Consider the following 24,308-nt stretch of genomic DNA (forward strand, 5'->3'; position numbering starts at 1 on the left):
TCTCAACCTGTCGCGAACTATCCTAGGTATACACTTAAGCTATATTTTCGAAAAATATTATTTCTTGTTTATTAATTATTTTTGCTCATGTTGAGAGAGTACATAACAATTAGGTAATTGTATTGATTACGCATCGTTGATCCAAGTCAATTACTGGATGGGTCCGAACTTTGGAGGTCCGAAATTTTCCTACCTAGCCTTTTCTAAAGATAATAATAATAAAAATAATAAAAAGTGTCCTCCGTGCCTCGGAGATAATATGTCTCTCATGTTAACCCGTTTTTGACAAAATTTGGTACTTACAAGACCATAGAGTTAGAAACTACTAAGAAACTCTATGGCAGTCTATGGTAGAGACATAGATCACCGTAGATACAGAGATAGCTAGAAGGACACGGACTACTTTTTATCCCGGAAAATCAAAGATTTTTCCACGGGATTAAAAAGATCCACGCGGATGAAATTGCGGGTATCATCATCTAGCTTTATTGTCAAACATAAGGGTCGAAATCCCGTTGAGTCATATTATGCGGCAAGCCATAGGAACGCACCGTATTATTATCCTAAGACCGTATCATTATGTAATAAATGAAAAGAGGTCATGGCCCTGAGCAAATGAGGACTACAACGCAGAGAGATAGACTTGTACGTGTAAATGATTGAAGGGACTTTAAACTCCTTTTGTATATAAATAACTTCTACTAGGTCTAGGTCCGTCCATTCACATTATATTTGAATTGATTCCATCCTGGACCATTTGCACGTGGTGGACCCTAGGGCAAGTCGCGTGCGTCAAATCTAATCGGAAATGTGGGAACAATCAGAAACCGCACTATCATTACCCCTTCGTTCCAACATAGGATTGGAGAAAGTTTCTATTTTAAAATACATTGAACAGTTCTTTTGCAATTCATGCGTTGAAAGTAAAAGATACCGTGCAATGTATACATGTGTGGAGAGTCGGTCTCTCTGTGATTGGACCGTATCCTGCGCAACAATCAATTGTGGCGAAAGAATGCCAAATCCACTGGCAGCATTCAGTGGCGCGGGAGCCACCAATAACGATGGCCGTTTCGTGGTACGCAGTGGCTTTCCTCGCCGCTTCCGCCCTTGGTGCTTCCATCGCACGTAAGTTTTTCATCTGCGTTTTCCACCATTTTTTTCTGATCAAAGGTTACAGGGAGACCATTGTGATTAATTAAGCTGAAATTTAATAAAGAACTATTGTTAATTTAATATCCTTGTTTAAAATAACCGATACATAGCTCTAAAATTTTAACTGAATAGAATATCCTTCTTAGTGATAAAGTTAATTCTTTTTTAAACAATTTAAAATTAGTCAATCAACTTTAATAAACATTACTTTGCTACTATCGTTAAGTTAGATAAACTTGTTTTTTAATTAATTTGAATTATTTTTTTGCCAACTCAAATGAAGAGTAATAAGTCCTACCTACTGTAAATGAAAGAAAATTTTCAGTTTGTTATCTTACTATTGTGATAGTAGGAGCAACAAGTACAGTCAACTCAGTAAGTTATAATACTTACGTAGGTAGGTACGTTTTATTATTATAACGCTCGCGTCATTACGCACTTTCCGGTTCCTGCCATTTTCTTTAAATTACTTTTATTTTTATTTTGACTGTTATCTTATGTATATAAAAGGAAAAGCTGACTGACTGACTGATCTATCAACGCACAGTTCAAACTACTAGACGGATCGGGCTGAAATTTAGCATGCAGGTAGCCATTATGCCGTAGACATCCACTAAGAAAGGAATTTAGAAAATTCAACCCCTAAGGGGGTAAAATACGGGTTTGAAGTTTGTGTAATCCACGCGGACAAAGTCGCGAGCATAAGCTAGTTTTTAACAAGTTTTAAACAAATAAGGATTTATATTACGATGTAATTATGGAGTCACTAATAGTAGGTAATTAACTAGATATAGTCATGAGCGTTTCAGATATAGCAATGAGCATTGAGCTATTTCAACTAAGTAGTGATTTCAGGTAAGCAGTGATTTTATGCTTGTATGAAAAGTTACTTACAGGTCTGAGTGTAACGACTTTACGTCAATCTCTAATTTACTATATCCTTATAGCATACGTTAGTACTACCTATTATATGTATTATTCTGTGCTTATAGGTAGATAATCTTCATACTGACTCTGCTTGTTCGAAAAAGGAAGTAAATACAAACGGTCTTCTAAAATCTAAATCACAAAATACAAGTGTTTATTTAAAGCCTGACAGATTTACCATACGAAAACTTTCAAACAGATTAGTCATGACTTAATTTTTTTTTAAAGAATATTAGCTAAGTTTATCATGCTGACTAATATTCCCCTTTCCCCTCCGATAAAGCATAAAGCTTGTGCTAGGGGTAGGTACGACAAAAGTGCAACGGGTGGGGTTTGAACCGGCGACCTTTCGGTTTTCAGTCCGCTCCTTCAACCGTTGAGCTATCGAGGCTATGGTTAAAAATCGTATTGATAAAATCAATAATTAGTTCTTTTATGGTCTTACCATAAAACAATTAATTATTGATTAGTCATTTTATGGTAAGACCATAAACACAGCACAATTCACGATAGTAATTTCTAACAAAACGCCAAAACTTCGACGTCACTGGCAGGTGTACATGTTAGTAGTTAAATGGTAGTTAAGTAGTAGTACATTTGACGCAGGTAGCCCCAATGTACCTCGTCCTATTTTTCTATGGTTTTACGTCAAAATAGTCTAACATTTGTCATAATATTATCGTCGATTAAGGATCATATCGAAACTTCCTTCACTCTAGTTCATTCTGTCATAAGTGCGTAATTATCTGTTTACGCACAATTAACATTCAGTCCGATATACATGTATTTATTTGTACTTAGATATAAATATGTACCTATTCATTTATTCGTACCTAAAATTAGTAACTAACAGTAGGTACCTAAATGAAAAAGATAAGAAATGGACAGGGATTCGGGAAGCACTTATCTCTATAAGACTCACAGATAGGCAAAAAATAAAAAGTGTCATTAAAATCTCATGATTGCAATACCGATTTTGATGGACTTGAGATATTTTTTCATTTTGCCACTACGCCAAAGTCTGCCACAAATCACAAATGGAGCACGTATCTTATACATATTTATTTTATTTATCAATGGGTGGCGGGGGTCACTTGTTATCACTGCATGTGAAGACGGGTAACCTTAATATGTGCTCAAAGACTTAAACCGGACAGAGTGAACCTTAATACTATTATATCGGAAACGGTTAGGTAACTTTATCTTGAAGGGTCAATGATGAGTGATAACACAGATGCTAACACAATAGACACAGACTCCGGTTAGCATAATATAGAAAATGTATCATTTTCAAAAAAAAACTAATAATGATTCAGGATACAATATTCCCAGTTTCTCATAAGTGACTTTCATAAAATGGGAATATTTTTATATTACTTATATCAAATTCGTAAAAACTTGAATAAAACCCGTATGTTGAGATTACTACGTCAAATTCTAATTTTGGAATTTATCGTTTAGATATCAGAATTGAGCCGCGTTATTTAATCGTAATCTATGCGACAACTTGCATCTCTACCTCGGAGTAGAAATACATATACTTTAAGATAACGAATATACACACGAAAGTATTGATCGCGAGGATCGAATAAACAATTATTTATTTTATAACGACATATTTCATATACCTATTTGCCTTTGACTGACCAATTTTGCTAGCGGAACGCCATACGAAGAACTCATTATAGACATGGTAGTGCAAGTCAGACTGGGACAAGCTTCATATTAGGATGCAAGTATCCCACTGTAAGGGTGGTAAATAGGGCGGAATAGAAATATACCCGGATACGGAATAATCTACCACCTTACAAAGATTAGAGGAAAAAAATAATTTACTTACTTGATCTATCTACCTAGTAAAGAATAGAAGCTAGCCGTCGACTCCCTTGTAATGTATATGAGGTGTTATAAATGAAATTTGCTAGATGTTAGGCAAAATTGTTTTTAATGTAACTTTTACCGGGGTCGCTTAATACAGAATGATGGCTAATAATGCTTAGTTATTCTAGCTTAATGCCAAGACTTAATTTAGATACATTAGAATGACTTTGGTAGATAGTACATAAGATCTATGTTTTAAATTTAAGATGCCATTGGCATGGAATAGACAATGACACAGTAAAATTCATAAAATTGTTTCAAAATAAAAGCTCAGTAGTAAAGACAGGGTTCTTACTGTACACATACACTAAGAAGGTTCACTAAACTGTTGCAGGATACAAACATTTGCTTACTTGTAGGTGCGAAGACTGCAAGGTAGCTGGACGGCATCGGCCAAGATCCAAAACTCAATTTATTTGATTCTTCACAACCGAAATGTTTCATTACAAAGATTTTCACCAAGTCTTATCCATAGCAATTAAGTTGTCAACGTGAATGTGCAAAAGAAATAAATACGAAAACCGAAAACGCAAACGGAAAACTAAAACGGAAAACTGAAGCTAAACGTAAAACGTAAACGTAAACGTAAAACTCTATTGAACTCCTGGCCACCAATGGTTTTCAGAAGTCCACCCACAACCCATTATCCTCATTTATTTGGGAAGTTAAAATAACTGGAACATAATTGATGAAACATTGAAAATACGTTAGGATGACTAAATTTATCACTATTGTATTTTTCCAGGCGAAGCCATGGGCGAAAAGAAGTGAGATTTTCCTGGAACGAAAAAAATTCGTCTTCACATGTTGACTCCAGGAAAATTCTAAATCTCAGCAATCGGTGTTGCCAGACGCAACCCGAGTGTGGCCGCACTCATTTAGTTTGATCATGAAGCCAATTCATTTTTGAATATTTGCGGAACCTAAGGATATATTATAAGAACCGTTTTGTTAATGACTTAACAATAAACAAATGATATCATGGTTTTATTTAATTATTTTGTTTTATTTTTACGACAATTGACAACGAAGCAAACGCCATCTATTGTGGCTCGAATGAACTCTGAACATCGACCCACGCGTAGTTCTGCACCTTGATGCTAGGTGGCACCAACATACTTTGAACAAAATAGATTTTTATTAAAAGCGAAACGCTAGTTAGTAGTTCAAAATTTACAACGTCACAATACTTCCCCTCCTACGAAAAGGTTCAACAGGTTGAACCACGCTGCCCTCAGCGTCATCCAACAACTACTAACAATTTGCCTGAAACAAACAAAAAAACACAGAAGTTACGCGTGAACGCACATCTACTACTAACAAGGAAAATTGTCTAACAAAATAAATATACTGAAAACAGTGTAAGGTTTTATACATTATACTTAACTACACAACCCTAACTTCTAAAAAGAATATATACAAAAAAACTTCATGGTGTCTAAGACACTTGAGTGGAAACATCTTGGCATCATTCTTCAGCTGACTGATAGAATGCGTCTAGGCCTACGGTGGTTCACTCTTTTAAACTACCATCGTAATATTTGTTACTCAACAAATACGGAAAATCTGGTTGTGAACGGGTCCATCTGATATGGCAACCGTTCTCTATCCCATTCGGAAAAATAAAACCGAATCAAAATCGGAATATGAGAAAAAAAAAACGAAATAACTCTCCTAGAAAATAGATCTCGGAACAGAATCGGAAAAATAACAGAAATGATCCATTATCTAGAAGGAAAACGAAAACAAAACACAAAACCCCCCCTTTTCGTTATCCCCAAAGTACGATATTTGCATTTTTACTTTCTCTACCGGTTGGTCTACCACAAGCATTCCAATCATCACATATTCATCCCTACATACATCCACTACATTCATCCTCAACTGAACCATGGTAATGTTACTGTTAATTCAGAACATCACTACACTCATACAAATTCCTAATTGAATATTGATAACTTAAATATTCAAACAGTTTAGACCAAACTAAGTAATGGCAAATATCTACTTCTTAATATCCTTAATATGCCAAGTGCCTATTGGGTGGTTGTCAGCTACTCTAACTAGTTCATAAACCAAAGGTGACAAAACCTTGACAACCCTGCACTTTTCATACTTAGGTGCCAGCTTAGCTGCGAAAAAATTTGTAGCGTCGCTTTGTGGATAGGTCTTTTTCCACACTATGTCCCCAACAGAATAGCTTGCAGACCTACGCCTTAAGTTGTAATGCGTTGCATACTCTGCATGAGCCTGAAACAAATTTCTCCTAACCTGACCAAATATGTCCTCCAAAGATCCAAACTTTCCTGCGTATTCCTCCCTTGGAATTCCGGCCTCGTACTCCTTATCCGTGTCCTTATAGAAGGAACCATTTAAGACCGGTTCTCTAGCGTGGACAAGGAAGAACGGGGAGAATCCAGTGGATTCATTAACCGCACTGTTTATGGCGAACTGGACCTTGTACAGGTTTTCGTCCCAGGACCTGTGGTTATCTTTCACAAAAGCGGCTACAGCAGTCATAACAACCTTATTGTACCTCTCAACAAGGTTAACTTGCGGAGTGTACAGTGGTGTGTAGTGTAATTTCGGAATATTATAACGCTTAATGAGATTACGGAATTCAGATCCTGTAAATTGGGACCCATTGTCCACAATCACAGTCTCTGGAACACTATGGTTCAAAAATACAAAATTCTCTAGCGCTTTAACAACAGCGGCACCTGTGGCACGCCGTAACGGAAACAACATTGTATATTTCGAAAAACAACACGTCACCACAAAAAGAAATGTAAATCCTGATTTAGACCTAGGCAAAGGTCCGACTAAATCAGCCGAAATGACCTGAAAAGGTCTCTCGCAGACTTTAGGCTTCCCTAGCAGACCTGGAGTGGCTGATGTCGTGTGTTTATACGCAGAGCAAGTATCACAATTCTTAACGTACTCAACCACGTCCTTATACATACCACGCCAAAAATATCTGAGGGATAATCTGCGATGAGTTTTGAACACACCAAAATGACCTGCAGTTGCATCTGCATGGTTTTGTTGCATAATGCTAAGGATGTCGTTCTTGTGGACTACCTCTTTCCAGTCGAACTCACTGAGAAGCTGGTATTTACATTTACTGTAACGATATAGTTTATCGTTCAAAATACAAAAATTCGGAAAATTTGCTGGATTGATTTTACAGCCATTAAATGTTTTGTCATACCAGTCATCTACCAAAACTTGTTGACTAGAGTTATCATTACGATCACCAACTACATCTACGTGTATGAGTCTCGACAAGGTATCCGGAACTACATTATCACAACCCTTCCTATGTTCGATAACAAAATTATACTGTGATAATCTACAACCCCATCTGGCGAGTCGTCCTGAGGGATTTTCTAAATTTAAGAACCACTTTAGGGATGCATGGTCTGTGATAATTGTGACTGGCTTGGAACCAAAATAAGCCTGAAATTTCTCCACTGCAAAAATCACAGCTAGAGCCTCGCGTTCCGTCGCGCTGTAATTCCTTTCGTTTTTATTTAGGCTCCTACTGACATACGCAATGGGATGATCGCAACCATCGGTTTCTTGCGTTAGCATACCGCCAACACCATATGCAGAAGCATCACAATGTATTTTGAATGGTTTTTCAAAATTCGGTACCGCAAGAACAGGTGCGGTTACCAACGCATTCTTCAATGTATTAAATGCTACCTCTGCCTGTTCGCTCCACTCAAATTTAGGTGCGTTCTTTCCTTTACTCGTTAGTCTATTGAGTGGTGCAGCGATGGTTGAAAAATTCCTAATAAAGCGCCTGTACCAAGAACAAGTGCCTAGGAAAATCTTTACCTCCTGTGCAGTTTTTGGGGTCGGAAAGTTCAAAACTGCGGCAACTTTTCCAGGATCTGTGCGTAAACCAAATTCATCCACTATATACCCTAAATATTTCAAAGAGTTTCGAAAAAAATTACATTTATCAAAATTTATGGATAGTTGAGCCATTTTTAGTTTATCCAGAACTCTGTTTAATAAAATTAAATGGGTTTCAAAATCAGCAGAACAAATAACAATATCATCTATATAACAAAATACTATTCCATTTTCAATATCACTACAAAAATTTTGATTAAATAACTGGTCCATTAACCTCTGCTGTCGTGCTGGTGCACCGCATAGGCCAAACGGCATGACTTTAAATTTGAATAACCCTCTACCAGGAACTGTAAAACTGGTTTTTTCCTGAGAGTCGTTAGCTAACGGAATTTGCCAGAAACTTGAACTTAAATCAATCGATGATAAAAACCTTGCCTCTTTCAAGCTATCTAGAATTTGTGGAATGTACGGTATTGAGTATGAATCCCCCTTTGTCACTGAATTTAATTTCCTGCAATCTAGGCAAAATCTCCAGTCTCCATTTGCCTTTTTCACTAAAATTGCTGGGTTATTCCAAGGGCTTTCACTCGGAGTAACTACGTCCATTTCCAGCATCCTATCTAACTCTTTACTTAAAGCTTCCTTCTTTTCGGGAGAAAGTGGATATTGTTTTATTTTTATTGGCAAGGCATCACCGGTGTCAATAACATGTTCAATTAATTTTGTTCTACCCAATCCAATTTTCTCTGAAGAAATATCTAAAAATTTATTTACTACAGACTGGGCTAATTCTTTCTGTTGAGATGATAAGTTTTCAAAAGAAGTGATGGTATGAATTTGTTTATTATCAATCGCACAAATATTGTAAAATTGAGAAGGTGCCTTAATTAATTCTAAATTATCAAAAATGCCAGGGGCTAACTGAAATGTTTTCCAAAAGTCACAGCCAAAAATAACATCCGCTATTATAGAGGGTACTACAAAAAATTTTATTATGTGAGTTACGGAATTATAAGTAATCGGAATAAACATATAACCCATGCAATCAAGTTTGTCTCCATTTGCCACTGAAAATGTGGTATCAATACTGCTATGCAATTTATAACCGAATCTCAAAAAAACCTTGTGCGCCTGGTTACCCAAAATTGACGCGCAAGCACCGGAATCTAGTAAACCTGTAATCTCAAAACCGTCAACAAAAACCTTTAAATGTGGCCTAAAGTCTCGTTTATCCACTGAATACAGAACTGTGTCAGGTAAAAGGGATGTTTTGTTGTTAATGACCAAGTTCTTTACTTGTGTCTCTGCACAGTTCTTACTAATTAGTTTTTTGAATTTTTGTCCGGAGCGGGTTTACTAATCGCCTTTTTACTACAACTTGGACATGTCTTTACTGTAAAGTTCTGACGTCCACACGAAAAACATCTAATAAATTTCGGAACTGTCCTGCAAATTTAAAGGAATGGTTACCCTTGCCGCACTTGTAACATAGTTGTTTATTTGTTTTCGTAAAATCAGTGCCTTTACTTGTATCAACCTTAGGTGCAGGTGTGACTGAAAGTGTGTTTATCTGTTTTGTCACTTGTTTGTAAGCAAACTCTGAACTTAAAGTTGCCTTACTGTTAGTAGGCTCAGAAAATAAGGCGGAACGCTGCCTCGCAGCCTCTAGTTTGCGACACTTTTCCTTCAACATTGCGACAGACTTAATGTCAACAAGAGCTAATTGTTCTGAGTAAAAAGGGCGAATATTATGTAATAAAATTTGTAACTTTTGTTCTTCGGAAAGTGGTGTGGACAACCTTGAAAACATGCCAAACATTACAGCGAAATAGATAGACACAGGTTCTTCAGAGCCTTGTGTTCTTGCTCGAATTTCACCTAGCAACCTGTAGTCATAATCTACTGCATCAAATTCCTCTAAAAATAAAGTTTTCAATTCTGACCAAGACGAAACTTGACATTTGTTGCCTCTGTACCATAACAATGCTCGGCCTGTAAAAAGATGAAATGCAGAAACAAATAATTTTCCATCTGAAACGCCATAAGATCTTTTATATTCCTCAACGCGTTCGATGAAACTGCGCGGATCACCCTGTCCGTTGAAATTTAACTTCCACTTGGCAACATTTTTATCACCAGTGCAGTCAACGGCGGTACTCTCGGAATCCAGTGATTCGTCGTGAGACGACTCATTGTCAGCATCTAATCTGGAAATCAAACTCTGCAACTTTGTATGTAATTCACTCTTCCTACTTATTAAGCTGAGTTCGGAACACTGTATTCTCAAAATTCTAAAGTACAAATGTGAAGCTAAAGCTTTAGACCTACAGAGGGCATGTCTATCTTTAGTGTCAGAACACTTTTTTAATAAATCTTCTAAGTCTTGAAGTTTTTTAGTAATAACCCCTAACTCACTTTCAGAAGAGAAATCCGTCTCTAAAATTGATTCAGAAGGAATTTCCTGAATTAATTGTTTTAACTGTTTCTTTAAACCTAGCACTGTAGGTGCTGGAGTTTCGGAACGAATGGATACCTCATAACACAATTCGTCCTTCAAAAGTGAATGAAACTGGGCAAAAGTCTGTTCCATTTTGTTAAGTCAAAACACATTTAACAAAATATCGAGCTTGTGTAACTGTCTATGTTTAGCCTTATACAAATTGGTTAAACACAAACACAAAAGAAGTTATTTAAACTATTAAATATACACAAGCAAAATACACAACAAAAACAATATTCTTAAGTCTATCCTAACCTATTTTATCAATTATGTTCCTATTCCAAAATATTGTTAATAATACAAGCACATATTATTACTATAGTAAACAAAATATAACAAAATAAAACTTCCCAGAATTGAATAAATGATTGTAAGGTGCAGTATCACCTTTATGAGTACACAGTGTGTTACAACCTTTACAATTACAAAAGTAAACAGGCAGCAAAGTTGCAATGAACTCTGACTAGCATATTATCTTTCAAAAAAAAACAAAGAGATTGTGCAATGGTTTGATGACTGTTACTTTACACTTTTAACACATAACCTAAAATACAACAAAATCTGTTTCTAAATGTCACTTTAAACTACCAGCATTCACTTAAACTTAACATGTTTTGTGTGTGAAGTAGCTTTTATCATAACCTTAACACAGCTCTAAACAAAATTTCAACAAAATAATGAAGTATCAAGTCACTGAAAAAAAAAATTGTTCATAACTTCATACTTGAACTTAATGTAATCTCTGAATATAGTTTATATATTTAGTTTCACAAGTTGTAACTCTTAGTATTTATAAATGTATGTGTGTAACTAGTTAACGGCACATAGCGTTTCAAAACTTTAATTATACTAAGTTACCGGAAATTTCAAACATAAGATGTACTTACTATTGAAAGCAATACCCAACAACAACTCAGTTAAGCAATGTTTATTACTAAACTGAAGGCAAACATTCACTTATACACCTCCAAGGTAAGTCGATAACATAATTAAACGGCATAAGCACCATTTATAATGTGTTAATTAAATAAGAAAAAAAATGTTGGACTATACTCAGAAAATTACTTAAACTATCAAACAAAATTTCTAACTATTAGTTATTATTTAGTTAGTTAACCATAAAAACAGCTTAGTGCTCTTTGCAATGTGTCACTACTTAGAAAATTGTACAATCAGCGGAGTACATTTCATAAAATTCACAAAATTTCTCAAAATATACTGAAATAACTATATAAAAAAAACGTTCGGGCGCCATTTGTAAGGGTGGTAAATAGGGCGGAATAGAAATATACCCGGATACGGAATAATCTACCACCTTACAAAGATTAGAGGAAAAAAATAATTTACTTACTTGATCTATCTACCTAGTAAAGAATAGAAGCTAGCCGTCGACTCCCTTGTAATGTATATGAGGTGTTATAAATGAAATTTGCTAGATGTTAGGCAAAATTGTTTTTAATGTAACTTTTACCGGGGTCGCTTAATACAGAATGATGGCTAATAATGCTTAGTTATTCTAGCTTAATGCCAAGACTTAATTTAGATACATTAGAATGACTTTGGTAGATAGTACATAAGATCTATGTTTTAAATTTAAGATGCCATTGGCATGGAATAGACAATGACACAGTAAAATTCATAAAATTGTTTCAAAATAAAAGCTCAGTAGTAAAGACAGGGTTCTTACTGTACACATACACTAAGAAGGTTCACTAAACTGTTGCAGGATACAAACATTTGCTTACTTGTAGGTGCGAAGACTGCAAGGTAGCTGGACGGCATCGGCCAAGATCCAAAACTCAATTTATTTGATTCTTCACAACCGAAATGTTTCATTACAAAGATTTTCACCAAGTCTTATCCATAGCAATTAAGTTGTCAACGTGAATGTGCAAAAGAAATAAATACGAAAACCGAAAACGCAAACGGAAAACTAAAACGGAAAACTGAAGCTAAACGTAAAACGTAAACGTAAACGTAAAAACGTAATCCCTATTGAACTCCTGGCCACCAATGGTTTTCAGAAGTCCACCCACAACCCATTATCCTCATTTATTTGGGAAGATAAAATAACTGGAACATAATTGATGAAACATTGAAAATACGTTAGGATGACTAAATTTATCACTATTGTATTTTTCCAGGCGAAGCCATGGGCGAAAAGAAGTGAGATTTTCCTGGAACGAAAAAAATTCGTCTTCACATGTTGACTCCAGGAAAATTCTAAATCTCAGCAATCGGTGTTGCCAGACGCAACCCGAGTGTGGCCGCACTCATTTAGTTTGATCATGAAGCCAATTCATTTTTGAATATTTGCGGAACCTAAGGATATATTATAAGAACCGTTTTGTTAATGACTTAACAATAAACAAATGATATCATGGTTTTATTTAATTATTTTGTTTTATTTTTACGACAATTGACAACGAAGCAAACGCCATCTATTGTGGCTCGAATGAACTCTGAACATCGACCCACGCGTAGTTCTGCACCTTGATGCTAGGTGGCACCAACATACTTTGAACAAAATAGATTTTTATTAAAAGCGAAACGCTAGTTAGTAGTTCAAAATTTACAACGTCACACCACGTATCCAATTTACCAAATTTACTACTTCATATTAATTAGATTATGTTAGGCAGGTATATTTTATAAGGTCGCAATGCACAGAATTGTAAGAGTGAAGAGTTCCTACTAATTACATAATGCAGGTATTCCGTAAAAGGAGCCGAAGTCGTACGCGGTTAGACTACACCGTTACAATGTTATGTCACTACGATTATGTAATTTGACTTCATTGACAACGAAACTGGGACAAATCGTTGATGATCTTTGTGCGATTTTCTCGTTTGAAAAATTTTAGTGCAAATATTTTTATGTTAGTAGGTAAGTATACGAGATAGGTAGATAATATATTTAAGCATGGTTGGTGAATTATCTTTGTTCCGTCGCGTCTATGGAATATCAATATATTTTCTGCTAATTTTCTAATGATGAATGTACTTTTATAGTAAAACATAATTTTAGCGTTTAAACTATCGTTTGTGATTTCCATTATATATAATATCTGTCCCGGCTTTACTCACGTGTTTAGTCGACGTTAGCCCGACTAGTTTCGAACCCATCCGGGGTCCTTTTTCAAGGGAGTCAATTCGCGCACGCGCCGCGGTTGTGTAAACACGTGAGTAAAGCCGGGACAGATATTATATATAAAACATAATTATCTAATATTAATGCATAATTCTATAAATAAAATTATAATATATCCAATAAAAAAATAGACTTACAAGAAAGACTATATAGGATATTTTTCATTTTCTTTTCTTTATGTGAATAGCTATAGGTATTCATACATTTTTGTCACTACTACTACTACTATTAATATAGCTTACGATACATATTATATAAAGCATTAGTCATTTTAGAAATTTGGACTTGCTTTTTATTATAGACATTGTTAACAAAAGAACAGTCGCTTATATTTTTTATACATTATATTTTTTAATAAATAAAAATTTCTTAATAGATATATTTTCTTTTGTCTATTTACCTGTTATATTAACTATCCATCATTATCATTCATATATGAAATGTAAACTTCACTTTTTATTATGTAATACTTACTAATATACTTACATATGAGAATATTTTCTTTAAACATTATCATTTTCAGTATCATACATGCCATACCGACGGCCATCATTGGATACGAACATAAAAATAAGTCGAACCATTCGCCATTTAAAAAGTGTATGTACGTAGCTGCGGCTCACAGAGTATCTTAGGTGATGGACAGTAACCTTTATGATGTAGAATGCATGTTTTGTTTACTTTTTATTATTTTAAACATTTACAAAATAAAACTTAGGTAGAACTACAAAAAATGTGTAATGTGTGCCTAAAATTAACTCGGCTATGCATTTGTACATCATGAATCTATATAAATCAATATATTATATATTTTTTTTTAATTTCTGTGTTCTTCTGTTAAAGTATTGAGTGTGTATCTATCTATTGAGGTAGGCTTATTTTACTTTATAAAGTTTACTTTAATAATCAAACTCTATAAAATCACTTTAGTAGGGTTCTCCGCTACGATTATGTATACTAAACATAATGTTACATATTGACATTATAGTAGGTAAAGAACTCCTAAGCTGATACTATGTTTACTTAATTTTTACACTAATATAAACAATAAAATTGTACGTATTATAAATATTTGGCGATAGTGCTTCAAGTATAAACTAGGTACTTACTTGTTCTCCTGAATTAGAGTATATTTTGTGTTTCGATATTATTTTAAGTAAATTAATTAACCTTTCAATGCATGCAAAGCAATAACGTTTAGAATTGGTATTTAGCTCAGTAATGTTATGTTTCAGCGAGCAATTATGTTTTGGAAAAATCAGCATGTGGAAGAGTATGGGTAACTGTGTACTCCCCGGCGATACGATTAGCGGGCGGAAAGAACTTGCTCGATGCTATCGAACTGAATTGGGATTTCGGTACCTGTTCCGATACGCCTATGCAGGTAAATGTACATTTCTTCTTCTTCCGTACCATATCCCACGCTACGTGGGGTCGGCAAAACATGTCTTTTTCTTCCACTCACTTCTGACATCACTCATCCGTCAACGCATTATCCACCCCTTTTACACGCATATCCTCTTTCACGCAATCTATCCACCTTTTCTTTGGTCGTCCTCTCCTCTTTTTTCCTTCCACATGCATATTTAACATTTTTCTAGTGTACCTACACATTATTATTATTATTATCTCGATATATTATCTACTCTCACGCCCGTGTACAAGATAAATATATATAACAGCCAAAAGAAATATAATATACTTACATACATAAATAGAAATAAACCTAGATAAACATTACATACATACATATTTGTACCGGGCGGGGGATTACACCCCGGCAGGGGAGACCAAACGGCCGAGGGTCAGGGCGACAGGTGAAGAAATCGGCGGACTATCCTAGCCGAGTCCAGCAAGACCGCTTTTTGCATCTTGGCTGCGAGCGAACTGCCACGAAACCCCAGTCGCCTCAGATGGTAAGCGAGGCTGACTGGGATCAACCCATTCGCAGATATGACGATTGGGATGATTTATTATTATTATTATTATTATTTATTTATTATTTAATATTATGTAATATTGTATTCTATCAATATATCTATCATATCTACATTAATGAATGAACAAATAATTTAATGATTCGATTCTGAAAAGCTTTGACTGATAGATTATAGCTACATTATCCCCGAATGGCTCAAGACATATAGGTAAGTATGTATCGCGGATGAAGTCGCGGGCAAATTTTTTTTAAGTTTGTTAAGCTTCAATCAAAAACCCCCACTAGATGGACGGACGACATCAGACGAGTTGCAGACAGCCGCTAGATTCAGGTGCCGCAAGACCGTGATGTGTGAAAGTCCCTACAAGAGACCTATGTCCAGCAGTGGACGTCTATCGGTTGATGTTGATGATCGTATAGCCAACGTTCTAAGTATAGTGTACTTTGACTTTACTTAAAGTTAAAATAGAGAGACTATGTCAGAAATAAAACTTTATCTAGCTTTATATAAGTCAAAGTAAAACTTAAGAGTTAAGACTGAGCAAAGTCAAAGCTAGTGGATGCACTCTATAGATCTCAGTCTCTATTTCGCGTTCTCTACTGACCATTGCAAACCGTGCACCCCACGTTTTTCGTTTTAAATTTTACAAGAATTCTCATAGCTATCTACTATAGTTATTATTTTATACTTTTAGTCCGTTTGAAAACGTGGTATTTAAAAAAATACTTAAATTTCTTTGTGGTTTACGGTAAGATGGTTTTTATAAGCATAACTACGGAATCGACCTTAGCATGTAGAACCTACTTAACACGCACTTAACCGGTTTTTTTATGTGACGATTCCGTAGAATTCTAAGTAATCTACCTACATCTAACATTAGATAGGCATTTAACATTCACGGTGTTAACGTTGAGAGAATGTAATAACGCGCGCTTGTTTTTCTCATAAACACTTTCGGACTTGACACTGAAATATTGAGCGGGTGTGTTTATTACCGCATCATTACTCTTTGTACTCGCTAGTCGCTGTTACTTGCTTGTGTTACGAAACCTAGTATAGTAGGTATATCTAGTGGAAGCCAAGTGGAAGTCTCTATTAACACGTCCAGTCGCCTGACTATCGTCATTATAGTTGTGCATAAAATCATTACATTGAACGGAACGACACGCATAGGTATCTACTACGTAATGTTAACTTTGTATAGGTAGCAATTTAGTAGGTAAATCATGGCCAGTATCTATATCCGATTTACATTCTATGTATATTTATAGTCCAGTAACTTGGCTTAGCTTAACCTACTTTTTCATTTTGAAGCCTCGTCAGGTTTAGTATCAGTTTTAATAGAAGTCAAAGGGAAAGGAACAATATTAGTTAGACCACATTACCAGAATGAACTAACATTACTGAACGCTTAGAATATCTTTAGTTGTAGCCAATTTTCTGTTAGGTGAAAATTATTTCCCAGAAAAACTTAGATTAGATTTCAATTGAAAGGAAGCAACGGTTGATAAAGAAACCTTTTGTATTTGAATTTCAAGCTAAATTAGATTTCTTAAGCATGTTAAATGTGCTTTGAATAATTGAAAAATTCAGGCAAGCTAAATCTAAACACATTCCGAAGTAGGTAGTCGTAGAACTACCTAGTACCTACCACATAATATTTGTATGCTAGCTTATGAGATAATATGACGTAGATATTTTTATATCTGTGTTTTCACGGATTCAGATCGGATGAGTGCGTAATCGCTCTTACTGTATTTTATCGTAACCAAAAAAATTCAAAGAAACCCTTCTACGGCGTGAAACTCAGCAGCTGCTCTTTGCACTGTTATGATTGAAATCAGGATAACTTTAATTAACTCGAATGTCAGTCAAGCGTAACGTTCATTATCCTCGTCATTATCAACCAATAGACGTCCACTGCTGGACATAGTTTCTTATAGGGACTTCCATACGCCACGGTCTTCACGGTCACGCCAGCAGCCCTCTGCGACTCATTTTATGTCGTCTGTGGTGGGGTTTTTCGACACCATCCAACACTAACATATCTACAACTTCCAAACTCAACGAAATCATTCAATTACATGAATGTCTCTGTTTTTATTTCAGATAGGTCTCTTCAATGACAGGCCAATGTCATGGAAAAACGCTTTAGCCACCTTCCCTATAAACTCAGCTATTGGATTCGTTATCACGAACATTTCTCTTGGTGAAGGAAGTTTACCCGCTGGCTGGGAAAGTAGCCCCGGAGTCAAGGGCCCCCACTGCCTTTGGCCATGGGTTGGTGCAGGAAACAGTTTCATACAATCGTTCAACTGCCTGAAGATTCAACCAACGTGGATGGAAGATAACGCGTGAGTAACTTATTTTATAGAAAGTATAGGTGCAATAAATAAACTAGTTGTAATGTATATATGTACATATGTGCCTTGCACATACATGTAAAAATTAGACTTTATACTTTTTACACTTTTATTACCTGTTATCTCCCAAAGCCACCATGATCCAAACAAACATACAAACATACGTTCCTCCCAGTGTTGGGGACAATACGCAGAGAAACTTTTAGCTTTTATTAAATAACGAAGGTCTGGCACGCGCTGGCTCTTAGTTCATAACGACAGTTTACAAATTTGCAAATCTTATAATTTTAGCTCCATTATCTTATTCAACATTAATGAAGAAGAATGACTCCGTTATCCGTACCTACTTTCTTTAGTGGCAAGACAAAGATAAAATACCATTCACTCTTTAATAACGAGATTGGTTTGTAAAGTGTCTTGTTACTTTCCTACCCACATATTTCCTTATAACTCTTACAAGTTCATTGTTTGAGGGCATAGGCAAAGAATGAGTAACGTAGTATATACCTAGGTACCTAGCTAATACCAATGTTAATTTTCTTTTATTTTCGGGCTAGCTAAATACCTGTGACTTACAAATAATTATAATAGAGAATGAGCAAACATGCGTCTATTATAAAAATTGTTTATCTTGCAATAAACACTGAAATGAGTTAGCCGAGATAGGTATAAAGTTTACGTGCCCAAACTTAGTCATACTTAAGTTTGATCAAAATCGGTTGAATAGAACAGTTTGTCGGTCAGTAACAGTCGAACCCTAAGATAAACCGGCTGACCTGTTCCAAAGCTGTTCCGTGCTTCAACGGGCTGTTCCAAAGCTTTCCCGGCACATGATTCTACAGGATGACCATAGAACATCAAAGCAAACTAAGTTTTATGTGCTTCTTTATCCTCCATAAAACAAGTATAGATAGATAAATAATTCACATACAATATTTTAGGTAAGTATCTTAAACATTTTAATTTTATCCATAGCATCCCAGGTCCCAACAATCCCATATAATATCAACTCATAAACGACAGACATTATCACTTCTCAAAGTTTACGTGGACATCACCCCTGCGACATCAGGTTTGAGATAATATGATTTTATGGATAGTATATTTTATATCATGGAATCGAAATTCGTGTGTGAAATTCAGCATGAATAAGATAACAAGAAGACAAAAGATCTGAATCAACAATAGGACGAAAGTAAAAGCTTAAGAAAACTTTTTAAACTACCTCTTCAGTCTACACCATTAAAAGTTGTTGAAAATGTTTATATTTCAGAGATAAAATCAACAAACTGCCTATAGGCGAACTTGCTATACCTGGTACACACAATGCTGGCGCGTGGAGATTCGACACAGAAATTAGCACGGTCGAACGGGATAGCTTCGTGCTGTGCCAGGACCGGTCCATCTGGGCTCAACTGGTCCACGGCATCAGATATTTTGACTTCCGCATCGCATATTATGACTTTTATGAGAGAGAAGAGGACAGGTAAGGGGGACTCTGCCCAGTAAAATGTAGGTAGGTAGGTACCTGATCTTTTTTTAACAAACCTTGAATTTTGTAAAATAAGATGAAATCCGCGTAAATAATATATGTTTAAAAAATATATGTTTGAAAAACTCGCTAAGCTACTTTTTATATCGTAAAATCCATGGTTCTCGGATTTTACGATATAAAAAGTAGCCTATGTGCTAATATGATATCTAATAATTAGTACCTACCTACCCAAGTAATAAAATTAATCAGGAAATTCAATATCAGCAACGTTATTATGTCAGGCACCTTAAAATATCGAAATGGTTATAAGTAGGTACCTACGTATATCTCGAACTATCGGGTACTATAATACCTATAATTAGTAAATAATAATTTATTTATGTCTCCTAACAACTGATAAGTGATCAAATAGATTTCTCTAGATAAAGCAAATAAAAATAATACCTACTTTAAAACTACGTCTATATTTTGCATATTTTACGAGCACAAATACAAAAGCGGGCAGTTACGTGAAGACTGGTCACGCATGGCTAGGCTACCCTAATCAGGTATTATTATTATCTGATGCCGATGTTCAATTATTATGGTATATATGCGTAATTTTTATCACGATCACTGTAAACACAACTTGTAGCTACTTAGGTACAATCATTATGATCGACACATCGCCAGCCCACTAGGTAGGTACTAAGACCGGCGCGGCGCGGCGCGGCGGGGTGATTACGTATCTCGCGACAGGTTTGCGACAGGCGTAAATCTCGCGATCATTGCTGTCAAACGTCCAGCTAGAGAGAGACAGCAATATAGATAAAGCAAAATAAGAAGAAGAAGAAGTCGAGCGACAGCAAATGAACTGTCGCATCACTACTGCTGTCGCTACTGCAACGTGTTACGTAATCACCCCGCGTGTCTTCCTCAGAGTGAGAAAGAAGGCTTTAGACCACAGCCTGCCACGCTGGCCTAGTGTGAATTGGTAGACTTCACACACCTTTAAGAACATTGTGGAGAACTCTTAGGCATGCAGGTTTCCTCCAGATGTTTTCAATCACCGTTATCAAGTGATATTTAATTGCCTAAAACGTACACAACTCTGAAAAGTTAAAGGTGCGTGCCCGGGATTGAACTCCTGACCTCCGGAATAGGAGGCGGACGTGTAAGCCACTAGGATATCACCTAACCACTTGCAATACCTTATAAATAAATTAATTATTATTAGAAAGACTACCTACCTACCGACGTAACAGCAGGAAAGCAATATCTAAGACTAACAATTTTCTTTGTTTACAGATATTGGCTGAATCACAACCTCATTCGTGTCCGTCCTTTATTACCATTATTAAAAGAAATAAGAGCTTTTCTAGACAGTACTAAAGAGGTAAGTTAAAAGTTAATATTATGAAAAGAAAAAAAATTAAACTTATACGATGTTCGGTGCAACAAAATGATTTTTATTAAAAAAAACCGGCCAAGTGCGAGTCAGACTCGCGCACTGAGGGTTTCGTACTACAATCGTATTTTATCGACATTTTGCACGATAAATCAAAAAATATTATGCCTAAAAATAAATAAAAATCTGTTTTAGAATGTACAAGTAAAGCCCTTTCATATGATACCCCACTTGATATAGTTATCTTACTTCGAAAATTGAAAATACTAATTATTAATTCATGACCACAATTTAATTTTTCTTGTGTGATATAACCACAAATTCACAGTTTTCAGATTTTTCCGCAAATGTCTGCTATAAGACCTACCTAGTTGCCAAATTTCATGATTCTAGGTCAACGGGAAGTACCCTGTAGGTTTCTTGACAGACCAACAGACAAACAGACAGACAGACAGACAACAAAGTGATCCTATAAGGGTTCCGTTTTTCCTTTTGAGGTACGGAACCCTAAAAAAAGGAAAAGAAGAAATTCAAAAGAACGGTTCTATTTAATTAACCTAGAATAATAATTAAACGTGAGTAAACAATCTTAGGTAGTAGGTATAGTTCGCGACAGGTCGAAATGACAATCGGGGGTATGAAGCGGGGGGACGCCCCGCATACCCGTCGCGACTACCTACTACTATTACAATTATTTGGATGACAAAAAACTAAGTCATCTCATTGTTTATGAGGTAGCTTAGGTAGTAGGTACCTATAAGCCTCCTCATTAATTAATTCAAGGCATCCGCGCTTTATATATCGACCAGAATATTATCTTTTCATCAGGTGATGATTTGCTGGTGAAAAGCAAATCATCATAGTCGCTAAGCGCAGGATCTTGCAATAGAAAACCTTTTTAACCGACTTCAAAAAAAGGAGGAGGTTCTCAATTCGTCGGAATCTTTTTTTTTTATTTTTTTTATTTTTTATGTATGTTCCCCGATTACTCGAAGACGCCTGGACCGATTTTGAAAATTCTTTTTTTGTTTGAAAACTTAAATGGGACCAACTTTGAAGTATACCACTTCAAAGTTGGTCCCATTTAAATTTGGTGAAGATCTGATGAACATCTTCGAAGATAGATACTGGAACTCCTCAACGGATAAGAGTAAATTGCTCGCGATCAGTGTAATAGCTTAGTAAACAGTAGATTTTTAACCAGTCATAGCATAATTCCATGGGGCCAGTAAAAATTGTGAAATAATTTTTTTTTACAAAAAAAATAAAAACCGACTTCGATACACAAACACTAAAAATTGAAAAATAATTTAATTTATTACCGAATGTATTATGTATACAAGAGTTAATATAGTTCCATAATAATATTTTTTGGGGTCGGTGCCATTGTGGAGTCCCATAAAAATATGAAGTCTAGACGATACGCGCTGCTAAAGCTAATTGGCACCGGCATGCACCAAAAAGTATTATTATGGACCTATATTAACTCTTGTATACATAATAATATATTCGGTAATAAATTAAATTATTTTTCAAGTTTTAGTGTTTGTGTATCGAAGTCGGTTTTTATTTTTTTTGTTATTCAAAATCTTCTGTATTCGATTTTCAGGTTATATTCCTTGACGCCCACCACTTTCCTGTAGGATTCTACCATCAAAATGGGGCGCCAATTCAACAAGTGCATCGGGGCTTACTCAATATAGTCCAAAGAGAGTTGGGCCCTCATATCGCGCCTGCGTCGCAGTTCGCCACGGGGCCTGGCACGAGAGGTCCAACTCTGCAGACCTTCGTGGACGCTGGTAGACGGCTCCTTTTCAGCTACGTCGACAATAGTATCGTTGCTGGTAAGTTTTTTCTTATACCTATAGCAGGTATAAGAAACAAACAACGTGACAAGTCGAGACGGCAAACGAAGTATGAGGAGGGCGGGGACGCCCCGTACACCCGCGCGTAACCCGCGCTCGCCCTGCGCCCACACCGGGTTAGCGCGGGGCCCGTGGGGGTGTGCGGGGCGTTCTCTCGCCGATTGCCATCTCGACCTGTCGCGTATTATAGGTACATAATAGAACTTAGCTGTGGAGGAAGCCAGGACCAGCAAATAATCCTTAGTGGGTCCTGGCTTCGCGCTGCAGGAAAAATATTAGAAGTTAATTAGATATAGAAGTTAAGTAAGATATTAGAGTGCTTAATAACTCTTTAGAATCTACTATAAAGGTTCAAACAAACCATTACAATGCTTTTTACATAAGAATTCTGAATTATCATACAAACAAACTGCATTGCTGCATGAGAAGTTCTGTAATAAATAATTTAAAAGATAATCTATTATTACATAATCATACATTAAATTATATAGGTAACAGTAACACATTGCAGCATAACTTAATTTATTGTGCAACAGCGTTTAAAACTACATAACATAATTATATTTTAATCACGTATATTGCGTATGGAGTCATAACAATTATTTAAAAAATAAAATATTTTTTAAGCAGTTTCATTAAATACCTTACAAAACTTACCTCTCAAAAATTGCCGAATCGGCAGGGATTGATCCTGCATCCTTTTGGCTATCGAGGCTTTAGAGTGCCTTTAGTCAGTTTAGACCACGGTCCCTTCACTGCCAATGCCGTTTTCAAAATGTATTTTTAACAGTCTGAACTAAAACTTACCAGTAGTTAAAAAATACATATCAAGGCATTTTCAGTGAAGGGACTGTGATCTACACGGATTAAAGGTACTCCAAGGTCTTATTAGCCAGGTTCAATTCCTGCCAGTACCGCAATTTTTGATATACCTACCTACCAACATTAAAAAATCGGAATTTCTTTCATGTGGTGGTAAACACTAATAAAATTATAAAATCTCTGCTATTTCAGGAAACAGATGGTTATGGCCGATATTGCCTCATCTCTGGGCAAACACTAACCGTCCCTCAGAACTCTTTCATTTCTTGGACAGTATGATAGATAGATCACCGCTGCCTTCTGCTCGATCGCCACTATTTTCTGCTATGGCACAGACCACTCCTACCGTCTTAGACATCCTACTAGTAAGAGGATCATTACGAGAAAACGCCGATGCTGTCAACAGAAATGTCACAGCACGTCTCAAATCTCGTTGGCGGAATAACGCTAACATTGTATCCACGGACTTCTTCCTGGGCAACGATGTCACCGATGTGTCAATAGCACTGAGTGTCGAACGCTCCAATCGGTTATGACGAAGTGGCGTACGTCTTCGAACCGGAGGAATTTTCGTCAATAAGTGGCATCGCCCCCGATTGCTGGCTTATGGGCGTCGCTCCCCAGGACTTCCACTTACTGAGTACCACCGAAACCGTTCTAAAACGGCTCGTTGATATTATATTATATGTAAATTGACCAATTGATTTATTACTGTTACTCCAATAACTGATCGGAGTCTTCCGGTACATTAATGCTTAACACTGCCTGACATTCCAATCATAATAATATGATTCTAGCAAACAATGTAGTGAGATAAATTATGTAATACTTACTAAGTATTTTATTGTTAAGAGTGAACTAGTCCATCGTTACTTGATAAGAAACGATTTTATTTTACGAAACCAAAATTAAACATATCGTATTACTATTTTTTTATTTGTTTAATATCCATACCT

At 35.9% G+C, this 24,308-nt stretch overlaps 1 protein-coding gene across 1 annotated transcript; it reads left to right on the forward strand.

Annotated features, from left to right (window-relative positions):
* The first annotated feature begins 1,021 nt into the window (after positions 1–1,021).
* Positions 1,022–24,282, forward strand: LOC117986580 (PI-PLC X domain-containing protein 3-like). Its single transcript, XM_034973440.2, has 7 exons — positions 1,022–1,128; positions 14,716–14,864; positions 17,530–17,774; positions 19,057–19,269; positions 20,566–20,653; positions 22,275–22,509; positions 23,545–24,282. Exons 1-7 carry the CDS (start codon positions 1,065–1,067, stop codon positions 23,886–23,888), a joined length of 1,338 nt encoding a protein of 445 aa, XP_034829331.1. The 5' UTR covers positions 1,022–1,064; the 3' UTR covers positions 23,889–24,282.
* The last annotated feature ends 26 nt before the right edge of the window (positions 24,283–24,308 follow it).

Source organism: Maniola hyperantus, chromosome 11 (assembly GCF_902806685.2).
Source record: "Maniola hyperantus chromosome 11, iAphHyp1.2, whole genome shotgun sequence".
In the NCBI taxonomy this organism is placed as follows: Eukaryota; Metazoa; Arthropoda; class Insecta; order Lepidoptera; family Nymphalidae; genus Maniola; species Maniola hyperantus.